Consider the following 18,748-nt stretch of genomic DNA (forward strand, 5'->3'; position numbering starts at 1 on the left):
GTTGCATAATGACAGCAATACACGCCGGACCCGGTCAATTATTTTAAGCGCCGGTAAATGATTCATACACTTCGCATCTACCGAGGTATACAGGGAATTAAAGCGAGCAAGCAGTTGACAGGAATATCATGAAATTTGACCTAGGAGATAAGAGTTCTTGAATCTGTTGATACAGTTTGAAATTCTCCAAATGGGTCGATATGAGCGAGTATCTCTTATGATCTAAGCTACTCAGCAGCCAACAACAATTCCTATTTGGCTGTAACATAGCACGCTGGAAGTGACCAGAGTGAAAGCATACTTACCTGCAGTTTAAGGACTAAGCTTCAAAATGGGAATACTTTACGAGCTGGATGTGGTCAGATAACCCCTGCACATGTGGTTCCATCTGAAACGTGAGCATGCTGCATGGCGATCAAATGAGCTTCTTCCGGTGTGATGCCCCTCTATCGCCAAGGTTCCGTATTGTCAAGACTAGGAGGGGCACCCTTGGCTGCATGGACCAGACTACATCCATCGAAGTAGTTATCTGAACGGTTCATTCTCAAGTTCTTTCCAGCGAACATGGCTGACTCTGGGATAGGTGAGTGCCCCGCTCAGAGGTACCAACAGACTGGATCTGCTGTTGGAATCTTTGAGGCGTTCGTATCTACATTCTTGGCTTGACGATTGGTATTGGGCCTGCATTGTATAAGCCCAAGATAGGAGCATGGAAGTGAGTGCGCTTTTTGCTGGGAATACTTTCTTCAGATTATATCGCATAGGATTAGCCTTCAAGTTCCAGGTATGTAGAAGGTCAGGGCAACCCTTGAAATTGGATGCAGTCTCTTGGAGACTTTTGTTTGGAATTTGGTAAACTTGCCCATACTTTGATGTCTTTATTCTGCGCCTCAAATTCGGCCTTTTACACTCAAGTGCTGCCTATACATGTGGGCGCGATCACAGCCTCATCACAGATCATACAAGCCACCATATCTAATCATATCATGACAGCTAAGTAAAATCAAGATTATGCGACTGTTGAAAAGGAAAAAGTAAACTTTTGGTAAGCAACATGGTGAATCTCTGGGATTTAGTTGTCTGATGAGATCCGTATCTATCTTCCGGATATCGCGCTAACAAGAAAACCCAACATGTAGATCCTTTTTAACATGCTATCAGTGATCCTTTAATGAAACTAGCAAATATCTCCTCTAAATTTGACGCCATCTGCACATCAAAGTCTCTCGGTGCCCAATCACAACAATGCATTACATACTGCGGAATATGACCTATCGTCGATACCACCAATGCTCGAGGGCTCGTAGATCATCACGATCCCCAGCACACCCTCGTATCAACCCACTGTGACCGTGCGCGGCCTCCAGGATCTTCCCGGGCGAGCTAATTAGCAATCAAATCGGATGCAAGACCGAGTGTCTTTATCGGCCAAAATCGGTTGATCAAAGATACGATGCATACTTGATGTCGCACAGCCTAAACCTTCGAAAATTAGAACCTTGAATACGATATATTGCCTATTTACAGTATGACGAGAGATTAACTTGCCACGATCAGTTCTTGCGAGCAAAAAGAATGACCTGAGAGAGCGCTGGGTTTCCCAATTATGATCTGCATTCCAGTGCGAACTGCCATCGATCTATCTTGGCGGTTCGACAGACCCCTTGCTTCAACAACATCATTGCTCCTTGCGTGTAACTGCCAGTGGATGTTCCAACGCTGCACTGACGCTTTATAGGCCAAGGTACATGACGTTTTTAGCTCTTCTTTTCGCTGATGCTCAGGTGAACAAGCTTAATTTCGCCCGTCCACTGCGCCAGTGCGCTTACTTCAAATCTTCTTAGCTTTCTGTACAGAACATCAACTATGATCACCCAATGACACCCTAACGCTTGTGTCGAGTTGTGAATTTCTTAATTTGTGATCGCAGGCTATCCTCTGCTAGTGTATGGCAGACCAGGGCCTCTATCTGTCTGGGCTTGAGCTTTGGTCCTGAGGGCGCGGTTACTGCCTCGCTCTTCACAATGGGAAACACGTCGCCCAGTCCTCATCAGCTTCTTATTGAGGCCGCGATATTTTGGAGCATTGGATTTATAATATATGGGGGAAGAATGTATGTCATCGCAAAAAGAATACTATCCAAATTCGCAGCAATATTCTGATGCAACCAAAGGATATCCCGTGTTATTGCAAATGGATCCATCAAACGATTATTCTGTATGAAACCTGGCTAGCAATCAGCCCGTATTTGCCGATGCTAATCAAGATGGTGGTAGGGGATGACCTTGTCATGACTGCAACGTTTGTGAGTGTATCCCATTATTCTATTGACCGGGGATGATGAACTAACTTGAAATTCAACTCGCAGATGGTATACACGACTCTACTTGTCCTCATTCAGATATCAGCACGCTACGCTACCAATCTAATGGACCCGAAAGATTATGCCTACGTGCTATCAGACCCAACCCAAGTTCGCGACCGAATATATGGCAGCAAGATTGTGATCGGACTGGAACAGTGCATGTTATTTTCCACATGGGGAGTGAAGACATGCATGCTGATCTTCTATTGGAGACTGACGCAGAGTCTGCGCTCGAATCTTTATATCAAGATTCTGACCGTCTATGTGGCCCTTGGGTTTGTGGTCATAATGGTCTGCTACTATGCTATTTATTGCCGACCTTTCTCGCAATACTGGGCTATGCCAGTTCACAATATGCAATGCGCGACTTACCAAAACTACTCAATTACTCAAGCCGTGTTCAATATTTCCTCCGATGCCGTCATGTTCGCCATTCCAATACCTCTGCTCATCCGCGCTCAACTCAAAAAGGCTCGGAAGGTTCTCCTACTCGGCGTCATGAGTCTAGGTCTGTTCACTATAATCGCCGCTATCTTGAACAAATACTTCAATTTCGCCTCTCCTCTCACCACAACATACCAGATCTGGTACATCCGCGAAGCAAGCACAGCCATCTATGTTGCGAACCTGATGTGCTGGTGGCCGTTACTCCGGAAGTTATTTGGTCTGAAAGCATTCTCCTATAATAGCAATCGAGGACGGCGAGGAGGAGCGCCCAACAATCAAAATAAAGATAATAGTGGCTATTCACAAAGTAGATCCCGCCCATCTTTCTCTTTCCCTCGTGCGCTGAACTTTGTGCGGTCTGCTTTTGCAAGATCTGAGAAGAACAATCCGGAAGGACCACGAGGGGAAACTCGTTCAAGCCAGGAAGCTATTACTCATGCATCGAGTATGGACGAGTCACGCCGAGTTGAAATACATCCCCTTGAGGACTGGGACCCGAATAAGCGCCGCGTAGGGGATATTGAACATGCGCGGCAAAAGAGTGAAGATTCTATGGGGATTTTCCAATGTGAAGATCTATCATCCCATGAGGACTACATGCCGGCCAGGAAGACATGACCACTGTACGAACATTATGGCACCGTTTAGACGCTACGCAAGGGAAAAGCGCATATGCATTTATGGTATTCAATATTATTGTTAAGAAATAAAATCATTACTCATGAGTCATGACATGATGATACATCGAGGCTGCTAGTGGTAGTTTGGACAGTATCGAGGAATATCGAAGACTTTCATTCGAGTCTTCTCGCAAGCAGCACTCATATGTTAATTACGCCGATTCCTTATTGTAGTTCTAATGTGTTTATTCCTACATCTATTAATAGGAACTATACTCCATATAATCCCCACAATATCTGGTCAACCGTGGTTGAGGGACTCCATTTTGTCTGAATTTGGTCTAATATGTGTCTATATATAGTATTTAGATTTCAATTATGGGGTTAATATCTGGCACCGATGGTCTAGTGGTAAGATGCCGCCCTCCCATGTGATAGGCGGTGGCCCGGGTTCGAACCCCGGTCGGTGCACTTCCCTTTATTTCTTTTTCTTTTTTATCATCTCACCTAATGATCATATTCAGATAGAGGTGCAGAGTAGTTTGGACGAATTCAATATATTATCCACTGACGAGTACAAACATCCTAACCTGTAGTAAACATGATAAGTGCAATAGCGGCTAAGTCGGCAATAAAGGTACATTCGGTGGGGGCAAAGTATGGTGTCAGAGTGGGAATTTTTTCCTCTTCCTGCTTAACTCTTTTAAGACTCGGATTTCTAATCTTCACTTTCTAATCTTCACCACGACAACTCAGTCCAAGTTTTCTATATACCAGACAGTATAACGCCAAGTACGATCTTCCTAGATTATACATAGATCTTCCACCCGCAATAGGAAGTACATCTACCATCCGAAGGCGTTACACCCGCTCGCGTGCCTTGTTCCCCAGGTCTTGGCTTGATGGGGTCCCCTCCACCTGAGCCCTCGGCCCAATCCCGCCCTGGCGATATAGACGTCACTATACCCTCGAACAGCGAAGCCCAAATTACAGATGTAGAGAGCCCTGACGACGATGATAACGAAACTACCCCCTTACAAAATAAGAGTATCCATCGAGTTTCACCTTCGCCGATCATTGCCGACCACCGTCGTTTCCCGTCGATCGATGAAAGCGATAGAGATGTTACTGTGGCCGAGCCAAACGAAGAAGAGGTCGCAGAAGAGAAACCAGTAACATGGAGCTCACTGCCCAAGAAAGGCCAACTGGCCATTCTGACCTTGGCTCGGTTGTCAGAACCGCTCACGCAGACATCGTTGCAAGCATACATGTTTTACCAGCTAAAGTCGTTTGACCCGTCGCTGCCGGACTCGACGATCTCGGCCCAGGCTGGTATTCTGCAGGGAAGTTTTACGGCTGCACAGTTCTTAACTGCGGTCTGGTGGGGTCGTTTGGCAGACGCAGATTGGATGGGCCGTAAGAGAGTTCTTATGATCGGATTATTTGGTACATGTGTCTCTGCACTTGGATTTGGCTTTTCCAGATCATTTGTCACTGCGGCAGTGTTCCGCACGTTGGGTGGTATACTTAACAGTAATCAGGGTGTTATGCGCACGATGATCTCCGAGATCATCGCCGAGAAAAAGTAAGTCCCTTGTCCTGCAGCTACTATGATGTCAACCCTAACATTCTTTTCGTGTAGGTACCAATCAAGGGCGTTTCTACTTCTTCCCATGTGCTTTAATATTGGTGTCATTATTGGTCCAGTACTTGGAGGATCGTTGGCGGATCCTGTCCACAGCTTCCCTTGGCTCTTTGGACCTGGATCTTTGCTTGGAGGTAAAAATGGTGTGTGGTGGATGGAACACTGGCCTTACGCACTGCCAAATATCCTGAGTGCTTGGTTCATTTTCATCTCATTCCTCGGAATTTTCTTTGGTCTTGACGAGGTAGGCTATTTCTTGGGATTGTAAACATTTGGCGATCTCTACTAATCCATGAAAAAATAGTCTCATGAAGTTGCAAAGTACCGCAGCGATTGGGGTCGCGAACTTGGCAAGAGAATTACTCGCGCTTTCGCTCGCGCTTTTCGCAGACGTACGCATCAATACAACCCCCTGACTCGCTCTGATGAGGATGCATCCATGTATCTGGGTAGATCCTCCTGGTCCGCGCCACCAAGTCCAGTTGTTGCACGATCGCAGCCACCTCGACGTCCGCGAAAACGGGCTGGACTCCGACAAATCTGCACCCGCAACGTCCTGCTCACGCTTCTGGCTCATTTCTTGCTTGCATTCCACACCAGCGCATTTAATTCCATGACATTTGTCTTCCTGCCCACACCCCGCGCTCCCGAGGATAGCCGAGATGGTTTCTTTCACTTCAGTGGAGGTCTGGGCTTGCCATCTGCACGAGTTGGTCTTGCAACTGCCATCATTGGCTTCATCGGTCTACCTCTTCAGATCTTCGTGTATCCTCGCATCCAAGGGAAACTCGGAACACTCATTTCATTCCGGACTTTCCTCCCCCTTTCCCCTATGGCGTATCTACTGATGCCTTTCCTTGTCATTCTACCTCGCGTTCCCTACATTGTTTGGCCTTCTTTCACTTTTGTGGTGTCTTTGCAAGTTCTTTCTCGCACTTTTGTGTTGCCTGCTGCCATCATCCTTGTCAACAACTCTGTGACTGACTCAACTATTTTGGGTACAGTGCACGGTGTGGCCCAAAGTATCTCCAGCGCTGCTCGTACCTTGGGTCCACTTATCGGTGGATGGGGTCTTGGCCTGGGCCTTATAAATAACATGGTTGGTGCTATTTGGTGGGCCCTGGCTGCTGAGGCTTTGCTTGGTTACGTTGTGTTATGGTTTATCTATGAGGGCAACGGGATTGAAAAGCCCAAGCCCATTGTGGAGGAGGAACAAGAGGAGTAAAATATTTTGCTTTGTAGTGGACATCTGGAGTCATTTTTGGTTTTTGGTTTATACAGGTTGAAGGGCTTGCTGTTAGAATCTGCTTTTCATTGCTTCGAGTACTATCTTACCATACTGATCTTTGACGATACACATGAGAATGAATGATTTTAGAATATTTTCGTCCATCATTTTCTAGCGAATGGAACTACCTAAATGCCGATTACTATGATCAGCGTACAACACATCAAACTTAGAGGGGCATACTCCGAGTCTGCAGCCCGGACCTACAATGTTATAATTCCACTATCAGATGTCGCCATAATGGAAGATTCACATGAACATCATTTGCTTTTTTTTTATCAAAGTCATCTTATCATAAGTGCCGCAGAAACAACTTAGTACTAATATCAAATAATTTCAATGCATGCATCCATCCATCAGCATTTTTCCCGGCTTTGAAATTGTCCAAATACCATCAACATTCCCCTCTAGAGAGAGGGAGAGATAAACGCCTTCATGGCAAGGACAACATCTCCATCATGCAATCTCAGTAGCTCCGTTGCCTTGTTCTTGTGTACCTCAAGCTGATCAACCTACAAGATGCGGGGAAATTATTAGTTTTCTTTCATACCCTCGATACCCTCAATACCTTCTAGGCACTCACCAAAAATTCAACATCCGCCGACATAATCTTAACCACTTTCTTCGCCGCAGGATCGTTCCTCTGATGTCCCGAAGTCTCCAGCCGACTCATCGCTTTCCCCAGAGCTTCTTGCTCCGCACCAGATGGACCCCCAGTGGGGCTAGCTTCCGCGCCGATTGCATTCTGATTGAGCGATAAAAGAGCCGCGGCGGCTTTACGGTCTTCGGCATTCGTTGGTAGAGATCGTTCGGATGCTTCGGGGTCTGCACTTGCGCTTGCGGATGGGATTGGGTCTGACATGTTGATGAAATTTGGATATGATGTTTGGAGCTTAATTACTCGGAGCTTGAGGAGCTTAAGGCTGAAGCTTAACGTCACTGATAAGCATTGAGTTGTCGATAACAATGGCATGTTTATATTCTATACCGCTTTTACTACCGCCTAATCCAGGGACAATACTTTGGAGTATACTACTGAGTATATTCGGTCTTTTTCAGCATACAAAGTGTTAGCTCGAGAAGAAAAGTGATGACAAATTGAAGATGAGCGTATCTTATGGGCCTCTCACATATTGTTGTACATGAATTATCGGGTGAGATGGAGGAGTTGAATGTTTTGACCGGCAGTATGTATATTAAATGCCTGTGTAACCAGGCATCACATGAGTCATCCCGAGGTCCGCGAATAAGCGTTCGGTGTAATGTTATGTTGGCGTTTTGTTTCTGTTCCTGTTTGTGGGGTTTGCCCTTTGTTAAATTCAATTCGCGTCTCTGTCATTGTCTGTTGGTGTATTGCTCTCTGCTGCGACACCATCACTCGAGAGCCAATCTCAAAGCTACTTGCCCGCATTTCACCCTCGACTTATCGTCCCACCCTACACTAGCTACATAGTGGGGTTATCGGTGATCCGCAATGTCAGACTGGAGCCCCAATTGTATGTGTTTACCCTCGATTGAGAGCCCTGACGGGTTTTGCTAACTGAAGTTTGTCAATATCAGCGTGGACTACGAAGCCCATTAAACAGGATGTGGTTTATGAAGATGCTCAAGGGGTGCAAGATGCCCTTCGGAAACTGGAGAAGCTCCCACCACTAGTTACCACACAAGAGGTAAATATGTTTCATCTTATAATATTTGAGGAACCTCAACTGACGAAAACCAAGATCAATAATCTGAAGGTGAGTTTGAGAAATGTTGCTTTGGGAAATGCATTCGTCTTACAGGGAGGTGGGTAGTGTCTTTGTGTGCCTACTTGGTCGTGTCTAACCCGTCACAGGCGATTGCGCCGAGCTATTCGATTACTGCAACCAAGATATGATTGAAGCCAAAGTTAAGCTTTTGCTACAAATGAGTTTGGTTCTTATCTGGGGTATACATATTCCATTGCAATGACATGCATGATCTATACACTAACTCTAATGAAGGAGCTAATAAACCCGTGATTCGTATTGCACGAATTGCCGGTCAATTCGCCAAGTCAGTTTCCCAAATACCCCAATCCCTGATGATTCACACACTAACTCTTCTAGACCTCGATCAAGTCCCACAGAGCTCGTCAACGGAGTTGAAATGCCCTCTTTCCGAGGTGACAACATCAACGGATTTGACGCAGACGCAGAATCTCGAAAGCCCGATCCAGCACGTCTCGTTTCAGCATACTTCCACTCCGCCGCCACGCTCAACTACCTACGTGCTTCTCTATCCTCAGGTCTAGCAGACCTGCACTCCCCTCTAGACTGGGGTTTAGGTCATGTCATCACACCCTCGATCAAAGAGCAGTACAGCAAGACCGTAAACGCCGTTAAGGATGCCCTACGCTTCATGCGTACAGTAGGCATCGATAAAGACCGCGGCATGGAGACAGCAGATATCTTCACCAGCCACGAGGGACTTTCCCTAGAATACGAGCAAACACTTACCAGACTCCTACGTAACCCCAGCGCATCTGCTCAATCAACCTCGAACTTCTACGCCACTTCCGCACACTTCCTCTGGATCGGTGACCGAACCCGTCAACTAGATGGTGCACACGTTGAATTCTTCCGCGGAATCGCCAATCCAATCGGAATAAAGATCGGTCCTAGCATGGCCGCAGAGGATCTAGTACGTCTACTAGACGTCGTGAATCCCACTAAGGAAATCGGCAAAGTCACACTAATCTCGCGGTACGGCGCATCTAAGATCGCGACGTTCCTGCCTGCGCATATAGCTGCTGTGCAGGCTTCAGGACATCTACCTGTGTGGCAGTGTGATCCCATGCACGGAAATACGCAGGCTACACCGTCTGGTGTGAAGACGAGACATTTTACTGATATCCTTGATGAGTTACGCCAAGCACTGGAAATTCATCGTGCCGCGGGGTCGTTCCTTGGTGGTATGCATCTTGAGTTAACTGGTGAGGCGGTTACGGAGTGTGTTGGTGGTGCGGCTGGATTGACGGCGGATGGACTGGGAGAGAGATATACTACTTTCTGCGATCCACGATTGAATGAGAAGCAGGCTCTTGAGCTTGCGTTCTTGGTTGCTGGGTTTTATCGGGAAGAAGAGGATATTTGAGTATGATCTTTCTAGGTGTTGTTGGACCGTGACTATCTAAAAGTGTGATTCGTATGGGTTAAGGAATATTTGAGGGGGTTCACGGAGCGAGATAAACGCTTCATAGTGAGAGGAATTTAATGGAATGTCGTTTACAATGTCCGAGTTCTCGAGTAATGTTGGTCTTAGGTCTCTCAGGTCGTACAGGTCAACCGGTACATCAGCCCTGGACATCTGGCGGCTTTACGCAGGCGAAAAGACCTTGAAGTAGGTTAATACATACCAGTCAATTTAAGTTCTTACCATCGAGTCGTATCAGCGCGAACTCGGCTCTTAATTTACTTCCACAAGACCTTGAATGATAAAAATAAACTATAGATTAAAATTGATAGCTTTTCATCTTGAGAACCGCCGCAAAATGCGATGTAACTTCATGTTGAACCAAAATGCATATGTGCATTGGAAAGGCATCATAATATCTTCGATCAACGCCGTGATATAATAACAACCCCATTCTAGATGTTCAGGTTCCTCTCACAAATAAACAAAGACCATTGGCTATAAAAAGGATCCTTTTCATGCAATAACACAATCATATATCTCCAGAGATACATGTCGAGCATCTAAGCTTCGAGATAGGCCGAATTAAAGAGTGAAAACAAAAAGAAAAGTGGCCTCTAAAAACAAGATATATGTAGCCCCCCCCAAAAAAAACAATGTATGTATATAGTAAATGCAACTTCAAATCATGGCACAAGTCCGGGAATTAGATCATCATACGACATCATACGCGCCCACAGTGCGATATCTTGGAGACTGGGACCCGTTATCTGACTTATTACCGCCTACATGAGGCAGTGGTTTCGCCAGACGCAAAGCCCAGCAAACAAAGTATTCCAGAGGTAGAAGCAACAGGAATACACGGTTAATCAAGAAGCACACTGTGACGGAGATCATAGCCATCATGGCATCCATCCAGTAGTGGTTGGCTGTTGCGACGATAACGCTCAGAACCAGGATGGAGTATAGCACTGCGAGAACGGCGTAGATGACCTGAGTGAAAGTGGACTTGCGGGTAGGCTTTCCGCGAATACGGCGAAGGATTTCGGAGTGGTAGAGGAATGTGCAACTGATCACGAAGGCATAGGTGAAGTGTAGACTGGGCATCGCGGCGAACTGGTTCACGGATTTACTATCCACCCACACACTCTCGGCGTGCTCTTGACGGACGGTGTCGAAGAAGTTGTAGGATTCTGGGAGGAGGCGGGGAGGCATGCAGGGGTAAATGCAGAAGACGGCGAAAGCGATGAAATTGCCCAGGGTCATTGTGCGGCGGGCAACGGCGAAGATATGGGCGTTAGGAGCTTCGTGGTAGTACCAGGAGAGGAAACTTGAGAGCAGGGTTAGTGAGAGTTCTGGTTATGGTCTTTTCCCCCTCGATTGGGAATACTCACAGTACAGTTCCTGGGATATGCACAAGGGAGTAAATCCGATTGAAGAAAGTTTGGATGTTGGGATGATAGGTCATGAAGAAATGCTGGTAATCGGATTCCAGGATGGGGAATAACCACCGGAAAGCCGATTGATGCTCAAACCAAAGAATATCCTCTCCATGTTGCTGTGCCACAGCCACAACACCCACTTGAGCAGGAACCAGAGTCGCAGCAACCGCTTTTGTAACAGAGTAAAAGACGTAGTTCAAAGCCCAGTAGAACATCTCCACCAAGAAAGGGAATTTATACAGGATTCGACTGTGTATATTGTTGGCCCATCGTGAGGAATCGGGGGTCTTGATGGGAATTCCACAGAATCGTTCGATCTTCAGTGGATTGGGTGACTGTGCTCGGGCTTCATCGTCGAGGGCGAAATATCCTCCGCGGGAATTTTGGTCATCCCCCTGGTCTCCGAAAATGCTGAAGTTTTTGCGTCTATTAAGCACCAACGATCCGATCATGATACCCACGACAACCTATGAAATGGTCAATAAGTGAATCATCAAGTCTGTTCAAACAATACTTACGATTGGTTCGAGCCATGAGTGCGATGCGAATTGAGGCTTTCCGAGGTCTGGCGTCTCCGACATATTGAAGGATTGAAAACTGGCGCCTAACAAGACCCAGGAACGGAAGAAGAAAAGAACAAGAATAAAAAAACAAAAAACAAATTTAACCTATGACCATAAATGGGAAAGGATCAAGGGAGTAGTAAGGGGGGGGGGGATGGGGGGAAGTTGGACAAGAAAACGAGCGGAGAGGAAACCTCAGCCTTAGCCCCCAAGTCGCAAAGTCGCGTGTGAACTTTCCAAGGTTCGGGACTCCCTATCTACCCAAGATTGTTTAAGGCCCACCCACGGATACAGTATCAGGCTGAGGATAAGGAAAGCTCGTTAACTTCTGGATGAAATGAACTTGACTTCTGAATAGGTTGCTATATTCCTTATTTCCATGTTCCTATTTCTTATTGAAGAATTGACTACACAAAGTCACGGGAGTTACGACTCCATTCATTCAGTTCCACTCTTGCATAGGGGTACTTTCTCGGCGCTCCTATTATGGTAATATGGGCGAGACTCTCCCGTTCCTCTAACAATTCTGGTTGGTTTCGTACTCGTATAGATGTCCACTTTATACTTGCCGATCTAGAAACAAATAAGTGATCTAAGTATGAGCTCGTGTGATAGTACTCCGACTCTTCAATTATTCTTAACCACTACCATTGGCAGTACATGTACTACGTAGTATATTCAAATGTTATGAACATCTGGAATCTTTAATAGGATTCCACTCCTTTTACAATCAATACTTCAAGTTTTACCATTGTATTCTTGGCCCCACTACTTGGCCCCAAATTTTACAGGGTTAGCCCCGGCTCATCAAGGTTGTGGATTGGTTCTTGGGTGGCTATGGAAATATCATCGGTGGCTTGATGATCATCTATTTATGTCTAGACCATATCTAAGTGGCTATCTAAGTATCTGAAAACGTTACTGCATATACCCCTTATGATCATTCAAGTTTCAAGTTGTTTACCAAGTTTATTTTTTTCGATATTTCTAATATTTTGAATCAATAGCCCTGAACCACTCATGTGGACCCCTCCAAGGCTGGGAAATGCTCTAATAACACTAGCGCCTACCCATGGATTTAACGGCGTTCTACGGAGTAAGTGACCACATAGATAGGGGTCAATTGAGTAATTTCCAGGCAACTGCGTAGGTGTCCTTTCTACAGAACTTAATGTTAAGATTCAGGGGAATTCATCTCAAGTGCTTATGTATCTTGGAACGCGACCGGAAGCCTCGGATGTGGCTTTGTAGTTGGTGCCTGAGGCATAAAGTTGTATTATGTCAGCGGCTCAAGGCCCTCCCGAGGTCAAATCCCGATACCTGGTGAACGTGGGAACCCATACCGAACGGCGAACACTAGGGCCTGTGATGTCTGCATGTCCGATACATACCTAGTAGTGACTACCTACGCAGTAACACATTGATGATCATATTTTCATCTCTTATATTCACTAAACTGAAAACAACCTTCAAATCAAAGCAATGATACATGGATATTGAAACGTAAACCCAGCACCCATCCCATAACCAAGAACAACTTGAATCTCAATCCAGCCATAATCCCAAAAACGCCGTTTGAAGGAACCAAAAATCCCCCATATGTACAGTGGATACCAAAATGTTTAACGTAGTGACATAAAATGAATTATCGTGCAAGTGGACTTGCAACAACTGGCTTGTGGAAGTGACTCTTGCGTCGCGCGGCCTCCATCCGGGCTCGCTGCTGGCGCCTGGCATCTTGTTCATCTTCCTCAGCGAAGCTCAATGTTGGCTTCTTCTCGCCAGAGAACAAGCCGCGTCCGCTCTGCTTTGGGGGGGCAAGATTGCTGGACTAGTTGGGTACGGTTGGAGAGGAAATAAGGCGTAGCGGGAGACATGCCGATGGCATCGAGGTTGGCAAAGTTGTAACCAGGAGTCTGGGGAATCTGGTAGCGATCGGTGGAGGTTTGTCCTCTGGGTGTAGATGGCGAGGCGCCGAGAGGAGTTGGGGGCGTGATCTTGCGGAACCCCTCGATGGCATTCCGATCAGCGCCGCAGCGACGTCCACTGGCAGATGGTGTAGAAGGTTCGGCAATACGCTTCAGAGTGCCGTTGATATTGCTCAGAGCGCGAGGCTCCATGCTCTTACGACGTTTAGCGCCACCTCGGGGAATGATAGAGCTGTCGATCACGTATGGGGCCTCGTCGAGCCATTTGTTCTCTCGCTCGCAACTAAGGAAAGTAATGTTAGAATATGAAAACTATGTTAGAAGATAGGTGATAAACTTACTCAAGTACCCAGCCGACACCGACACATTTCACCAACCCAGCAGCAGACTTGACTTTCTCTAAAGTCCGCAGGCCACCATCCTTATACACCACATGAGTGATACCAACCTTGCCAATTGTATGCGCGGGATCCACGCCGTCAACCGGCGACATGCTGGCTCGAGGATTCCATGACCATGACTTGAAGCAACGGGCCCCCATCTGCTGCAAAAGCTCAATGAAAATGCCAGAAGCATCCTCACCTTCAGTTGTGTGAACATCCACGTAAACAACAGCACCTCGAAGCGCTTGCTTTTTAGGACTCGGGTTACGACGCGGAGTCTTTCCGGGACTGCTGGCGACAGCAGGACTCTTGGGTGGAGGCATCGAGGTCATTCGAACACTGGATAGTCGAGCAGCACTACGTCGACGTTTGGGACTGGGGCTGCGAGGAGATTGACCATCTGCTCGAGGTGAAATAGCAGGAGCACTGTCGGTACGTGGGAGGAGTATCGAGTTGCGGAGACGGGAAGACGAGCGGGTGGGCGATGTATTTGAGACCGAGTGTCCACGCTTGCGAGGCATTTTCAATGGAGAGGTTTCGCCTTCGCCTTTCAAGGGCACCTTTGACACTGTGTGGACAGTGCGTAGGTGCTCAGGTACTGCTTTCATCGGAGTGGCTGGCAAGGGGGTAGGGGCTGGGAGATTTTCTTTGTCCTCGGATGAAGAGTCCCCTTCCTCGTCTGCAGTTGGCTGATGAGGCAAGCTCGCACGAAGGTGAGCAGGGACAACTGGCTGCAGGTCTTCAAAAATATCACTTCTGCTAGGTGAACTGGTCATGTCGTGATCATTATGAGCCGACTTGTATTTTGACCCAGATGCTGGAGTCATGGCAGTATCATCATTGTAAGAGTGAAGCGGCAATTCACAGAAGAGGTGCGGCGTGTTGGCGAGAGAGGTACGTGAGAGATCAGGGTAGGAAACATCGCCTTCGTCTGGAATGTGGGTCTCAGCAGGTCGCTCTAACGGGCCAACGAGAGAAAAAAATGCCTCGTCGACGGGGACGAAGTGGTCGCTCTCGGGTTGGAGTATTGGCTTCCCAGTGTCCAAACTGGCTTGCTAGTGGTGTGAAACCTAGCTTGACGTTGAAGCCGGATCCTCGCCGGTTTCGAGTGCCTGGTGTCCCGGACAACCTTCGCATGGTAGGAGTGGGAATGTCAGTCTGGGTGGTTTCCATGGGACTATCCACTGCACCAAAACGCTCTTCGGTGTTTTCGATATCGAAGAGACGGCTGTGGGACTGAGCACTATCCATCATAGCCATTGTAGCTTTGCCGGCTGGGGGAGTCGGCACGAGTGAGGGAATTGGTCCCATTCTTTGAAGTGGGCTACTTTCACCGGAGTTAACCTCGTCTGGTGAGCGAGGTTGGGGCAAGGCAGTGAATGTAGCGTCAGATGGGATAGCAGACGGGACATCATGCATCACATCATCCTCTTCGATCTCGGCTTCTTGTTCTTCAAACGGCTGGTAAATAATGCTTCCGGTCTCACTCAAATCATCATCCTCGCGCATTTCCATATCGCCAATTAAAATAGTGCTTCGTAGATTCCGCACGGGAGTGGGAGACTCGGGTTCTTGAACAGCATATTCCTCGAGCAGGTCCATATTGAGGGGCGACTCTGAGACAGGGGTGACATGTACTGATGAGTGAACACTTTGAGGTGCTGGCGAGGAGTAACCTAGCTCAGTAACAGCCTCAGCATGCTCAGGTTCAATAGACTCAATTTCAGCAGGCTCAATGGACTCCACTGCGAAATCGTCTCCGGCTTCCTCTTGATCGCTCTCATCAGCTTGGCCAATTGAATCAGCATCATCGAAATCCATCTCAGATTCAATGTCCTCTTCAGCAGGAAGGTTTTTGAATGGTCTCTGAAGCTCTTCCATAGTATTGAAACAGATTGTTCCAAAGTCATCCTGCTCATGTCGAATCTCCTCTAGATCCTGAATCTCCTGGTCAACATCTCTCTCTTCCATCTCTTCTTCCTCTGTTTCTTCTGTTTCTTCCGCCTCACTAATATCAGCACAGTGGGCTTCTTCCATCCGAGTCTCAACAGGTTCGGGATCTTCAAGGACCTCCTGTGATGAGGGAGATGGGGTGGATGTTTTGCTAGATTGCAGCTCAATGCCAAAGATATCACGGGCAACTTCCTCTACCATCTCGAGATCTTCATCCAAAGCTTCATTCTCTTCTGATTCTTGATGGGATGACAGCCGTCGGTTGAGAGAGTTAGAACCAAAAAGCCCTCCTGTACTCTCATCGATGGGCGCAGCGGCCTGATTTATTGACTTGGCTGAGAAGAGAGAATTCTTGAATGGCGATGCAATCCTCTTTGCTGGACTCTGAATCAATGATGATCGAGCCGAGAAAATCGGTGCTTCGGCTTTGGATGGCGATTGAGAAAATGAGGCACCCAAGTGACCCTTCCGAGGAGACATCTTCAAAGGCGAGGATGGCGCATGAGAGAGATTAAGAGCTGGGGCGGCGTTCAATTCATCGCGGAAAAGAGAACTACCATTTGGTGTATCCCTGAATGAAAATCGGAATGGGGATGATTGCTCAGGGCGCTTAGCAGGACTAGACATAAAAACAGAATCACTGAAATCAATGGTCTTGCCAGCAGGAAGAGCTAGATGCCCATTGTCTGCAGCAGTCTGTTGACTCCGGTTTGGCGTGAAGTTGATTTTTCGAACTGGAGAACTCAATCCAGTCACTGTAGATCCGTGTTTTGGTGTTGGAAGTTTCGGTTCGCCATTCTCATCAACACTCTTTTTCGGAGTGAAATTAATCCTCCGTACAGGTGAGCTCAGACCCACAGAGTCCGATGACTGCTTTGTAGGGGAATGAACAACAAGTTTCACAGCCCCCTTCATTTCGTTCATTGCCCCGCTCAGTTCATCCTCCTCGCCATCCGAGCTGGCATAGGCAGAAAGAGACTTGGCTACCTGTTTAGCCTTCTTAGGTGAAAGAGGTTTTGTCGCGCTCTTCGCTGTAGTGGTCTTGCTTCCACGAGTTGTGACAATTCGTTTTCGCACAGGAGTAGATCTTAAGCCGCCTTGTCTGCCAGCTCTCCTGCCTCCAGCTGCTGGTGCCACTGATTCCTCTGTTTCTCCTTCAGATTCCTGATCCGATACGTTTTGGAAGGTAACTGTCTTCTTCTTCGCAGGACCACGCAGAATGTTGGATCGCACGATTGTCGAATTGGTTGAAATAACGATATTCTTGGGTGCTGCGGATTCGGTAGAGGAGTCATTGTCGGTTGCATTTCGAGCAATTTTCCGTGTCGCGAGATTGGTTTTGCTGGTCTCTACCTTTGGCCTTCCTCGAGCCTTGCTGGTCGCTGTAGGCTTGGTGGCGGATTCTGCTTCCTGGTTCTTCCTCGGCCGTCCGACGCGCTTCTTAGGGGCTTCAGATTGAGTCTCTTGAATTGCCTCACGGTCGCCTTGCGATTTATTGATTGCAGGTGTTGTCGTCGGTTTTCTCCCTCGTGGCACGGTCGGCTTGGTCACTGGACGTCCAGTCGCACGGCTTCGGGGCGGGGCAACCTTCTTGGTTTCCTCCATCATCATTCCCAGCTCATCATCGGTATCCGAGCCCATATCCTCGCGGGTGGCTGTCGAAGTTGATCTAACTGGGGCGCGCTTCTTCGGTTCGGCGGTCTTGGTCTTGGTAGCCTTGTTCATTGTTGACTTCGTCGCCGTCCGTGCCCATTTGGCAGGGGACTGCGGGAGGACGGCCGCGCGCGCCATGGTGTGCTGATTTTGTCGATGTTAGGGTCGTTTGTCGATAGGTCGAAAGGAGTAAGGTGCATTAAAGATGTCGGCACCACCTTGCACTCATGACGGTCCACCTTGAAAGTTGTTTGTGGTTAGTGGAATATGTTAAGCTGCAAGGCAAAATAGAACGAGTGGGACCATGTTTGGTTATGGGTCTTGGTTTCCATGGTAACACGGTCACCAGCCTCCACCAACCCCGAATCTCAGATCAAAACTTGTATGTATATTATTACTAGAAAGAGACAAAGAAAAGAAAAGAAACTATTTATCTGTTCTTCACTAGCTATGAAATCTAATGCTAGGAGACCAATTTCAAAGAAGACCTCCACCCCCTTTATCTGAAGGGTCTGAGAGGCACTCAGCTAAATTCTCCAACTCCTCTAGAAGCAAGTTTGGGTCATCACATTTCTGTGATGTGTCAAAATCAAGGTAGCCTTCGAACTTGAATCATGGATGAGAAAGTTCCAGCGATTTGTATCCCCATGTCGTACTCCTATGTCATGTAGTCGAGATAGTACCTCTTTGCAGGCCTCGAGATCCTGAGCACCACATGTAGCGTGCCTTGCATTAAATATCCGCTCCATTAAGAACCCAATAACCCGGCCATTTTCCGTTAAATGACCAATAAATCCAGGCCCAATATTCAACCCGGATATCCATTGGTACGCCTTGGTCTCATTTTCCAGATACTGGATCTCCCAAGGAAAGCGAGCGAACTTGGCGACAATGGTCCTGTTGGGGATTTGTGATTTGTATTCCACTTCGTAGATACCCGTCCGTAATTTTTCTCCGATTGAAAGCTCTGAGTAGTCGATGAAGTTTTTGTGCCAAATGTTTGGAATACCAGGAAATTGGGTCATCTTCATGCTTGCAAAGTATGGTTGGCCTTCTTTATTCTTGGATACGAGTCCATCGTTCCAGTCTCCTGGAGGGAGCACTGGTAAAAGAGAGGCTAGAGAAGGACCAAAACACATATCATCGGTGCTGTAAATGCCGGTGTCGATGGTGAGGTATTTGATGTACCGATCCTCAATGAGAAGACGGAAAAAGCTTTGGTCGTCTCCGTCACAGTCGACTTCGGCTTGAAGTAATTCAATTTTTGGCTGTCCGTTCATTTCGAGTCAACTGCCAGTGCCAGTG

General features: G+C 47.3%; 6 protein-coding genes across 6 annotated transcripts; 3 read left to right on the forward strand and 3 right to left on the reverse strand.

The window, feature by feature from the left end:
• Positions 1-2,024: 2,024 nt before the first annotated feature.
• Positions 2,025-3,430, forward strand: N7483_005860 (uncharacterized protein; the record flags this gene model as incomplete). The annotated part of the gene is made up of 4 exons (XM_057089297.1): positions 2,025-2,113; positions 2,174-2,217; positions 2,277-2,305; positions 2,369-3,430. The coding sequence occupies 4 exons, from the start codon at positions 2,025-2,027 to the stop codon at positions 3,428-3,430; spliced, it is 1,224 nt and encodes a 407-aa protein (XP_056949126.1).
• Positions 3,431-4,334: 904 nt separating this feature from the next.
• N7483_005861 (putative MFS multidrug transporter) lies at positions 4,335-6,302 on the forward strand (the record flags this gene model as incomplete). Its single annotated transcript, XM_057089298.1, has 3 exons — positions 4,335-5,017; positions 5,075-5,321; positions 5,382-6,302. 3 exons carry the CDS (start codon positions 4,335-4,337, stop codon positions 6,300-6,302), a joined length of 1,851 nt encoding a protein of 616 aa, XP_056949127.1.
• Positions 6,303-6,772: 470 nt separating this feature from the next.
• Positions 6,773-7,227, reverse strand: N7483_005862 (huntingtin-interacting protein K; the record flags this gene model as incomplete). The annotated part of the gene is made up of 2 exons (XM_057089299.1): positions 6,773-6,877; positions 6,949-7,227. The coding sequence occupies 2 exons, from the start codon at positions 7,225-7,227 to the stop codon at positions 6,773-6,775; spliced, it is 384 nt and encodes a 127-aa protein (XP_056949128.1).
• Positions 7,228-7,839: 612 nt separating this feature from the next.
• N7483_005863 (3-deoxy-7-phosphoheptulonate synthase class II) lies at positions 7,840-9,482 on the forward strand (the record flags this gene model as incomplete). The annotated part of the gene is made up of 6 exons (XM_057089300.1): positions 7,840-7,861; positions 7,926-8,035; positions 8,090-8,153; positions 8,203-8,295; positions 8,351-8,402; positions 8,456-9,482. 6 exons carry the CDS (start codon positions 7,840-7,842, stop codon positions 9,480-9,482), a joined length of 1,368 nt encoding a protein of 455 aa, XP_056949129.1.
• A 753-nt stretch (positions 9,483-10,235) lies between these two features.
• N7483_005864 (phosphatase PAP2 family protein) lies at positions 10,236-11,544 on the reverse strand (the record flags this gene model as incomplete). The annotated part of the gene is made up of 3 exons (XM_057089301.1): positions 10,236-10,851; positions 10,916-11,430; positions 11,482-11,544. The coding sequence occupies 3 exons, from the start codon at positions 11,542-11,544 to the stop codon at positions 10,236-10,238; spliced, it is 1,194 nt and encodes a 397-aa protein (XP_056949130.1).
• Positions 11,545-13,277: 1,733 nt separating this feature from the next.
• Positions 13,278-18,723, reverse strand: N7483_005865 (uncharacterized protein; the record flags this gene model as incomplete). The annotated part of the gene is made up of 4 exons (XM_057089302.1): positions 13,278-13,737; positions 13,796-14,768; positions 14,833-17,587; positions 18,127-18,723. 4 exons carry the CDS (start codon positions 18,721-18,723, stop codon positions 13,278-13,280), a joined length of 4,785 nt encoding a protein of 1,594 aa, XP_056949131.1.
• Positions 18,724-18,748: the final 25 nt, after the last annotated feature.

The sequence above is a fragment of the Penicillium malachiteum genome, assembly GCF_028827825.1.
Source record: "Penicillium malachiteum strain IBT 17515 chromosome Unknown utg000002l:1.0-8849297.0:1.0-8852440.0, whole genome shotgun sequence".
Lineage (NCBI taxonomy): Eukaryota > Fungi > Ascomycota > Eurotiomycetes > Eurotiales > Aspergillaceae > Penicillium > Penicillium malachiteum.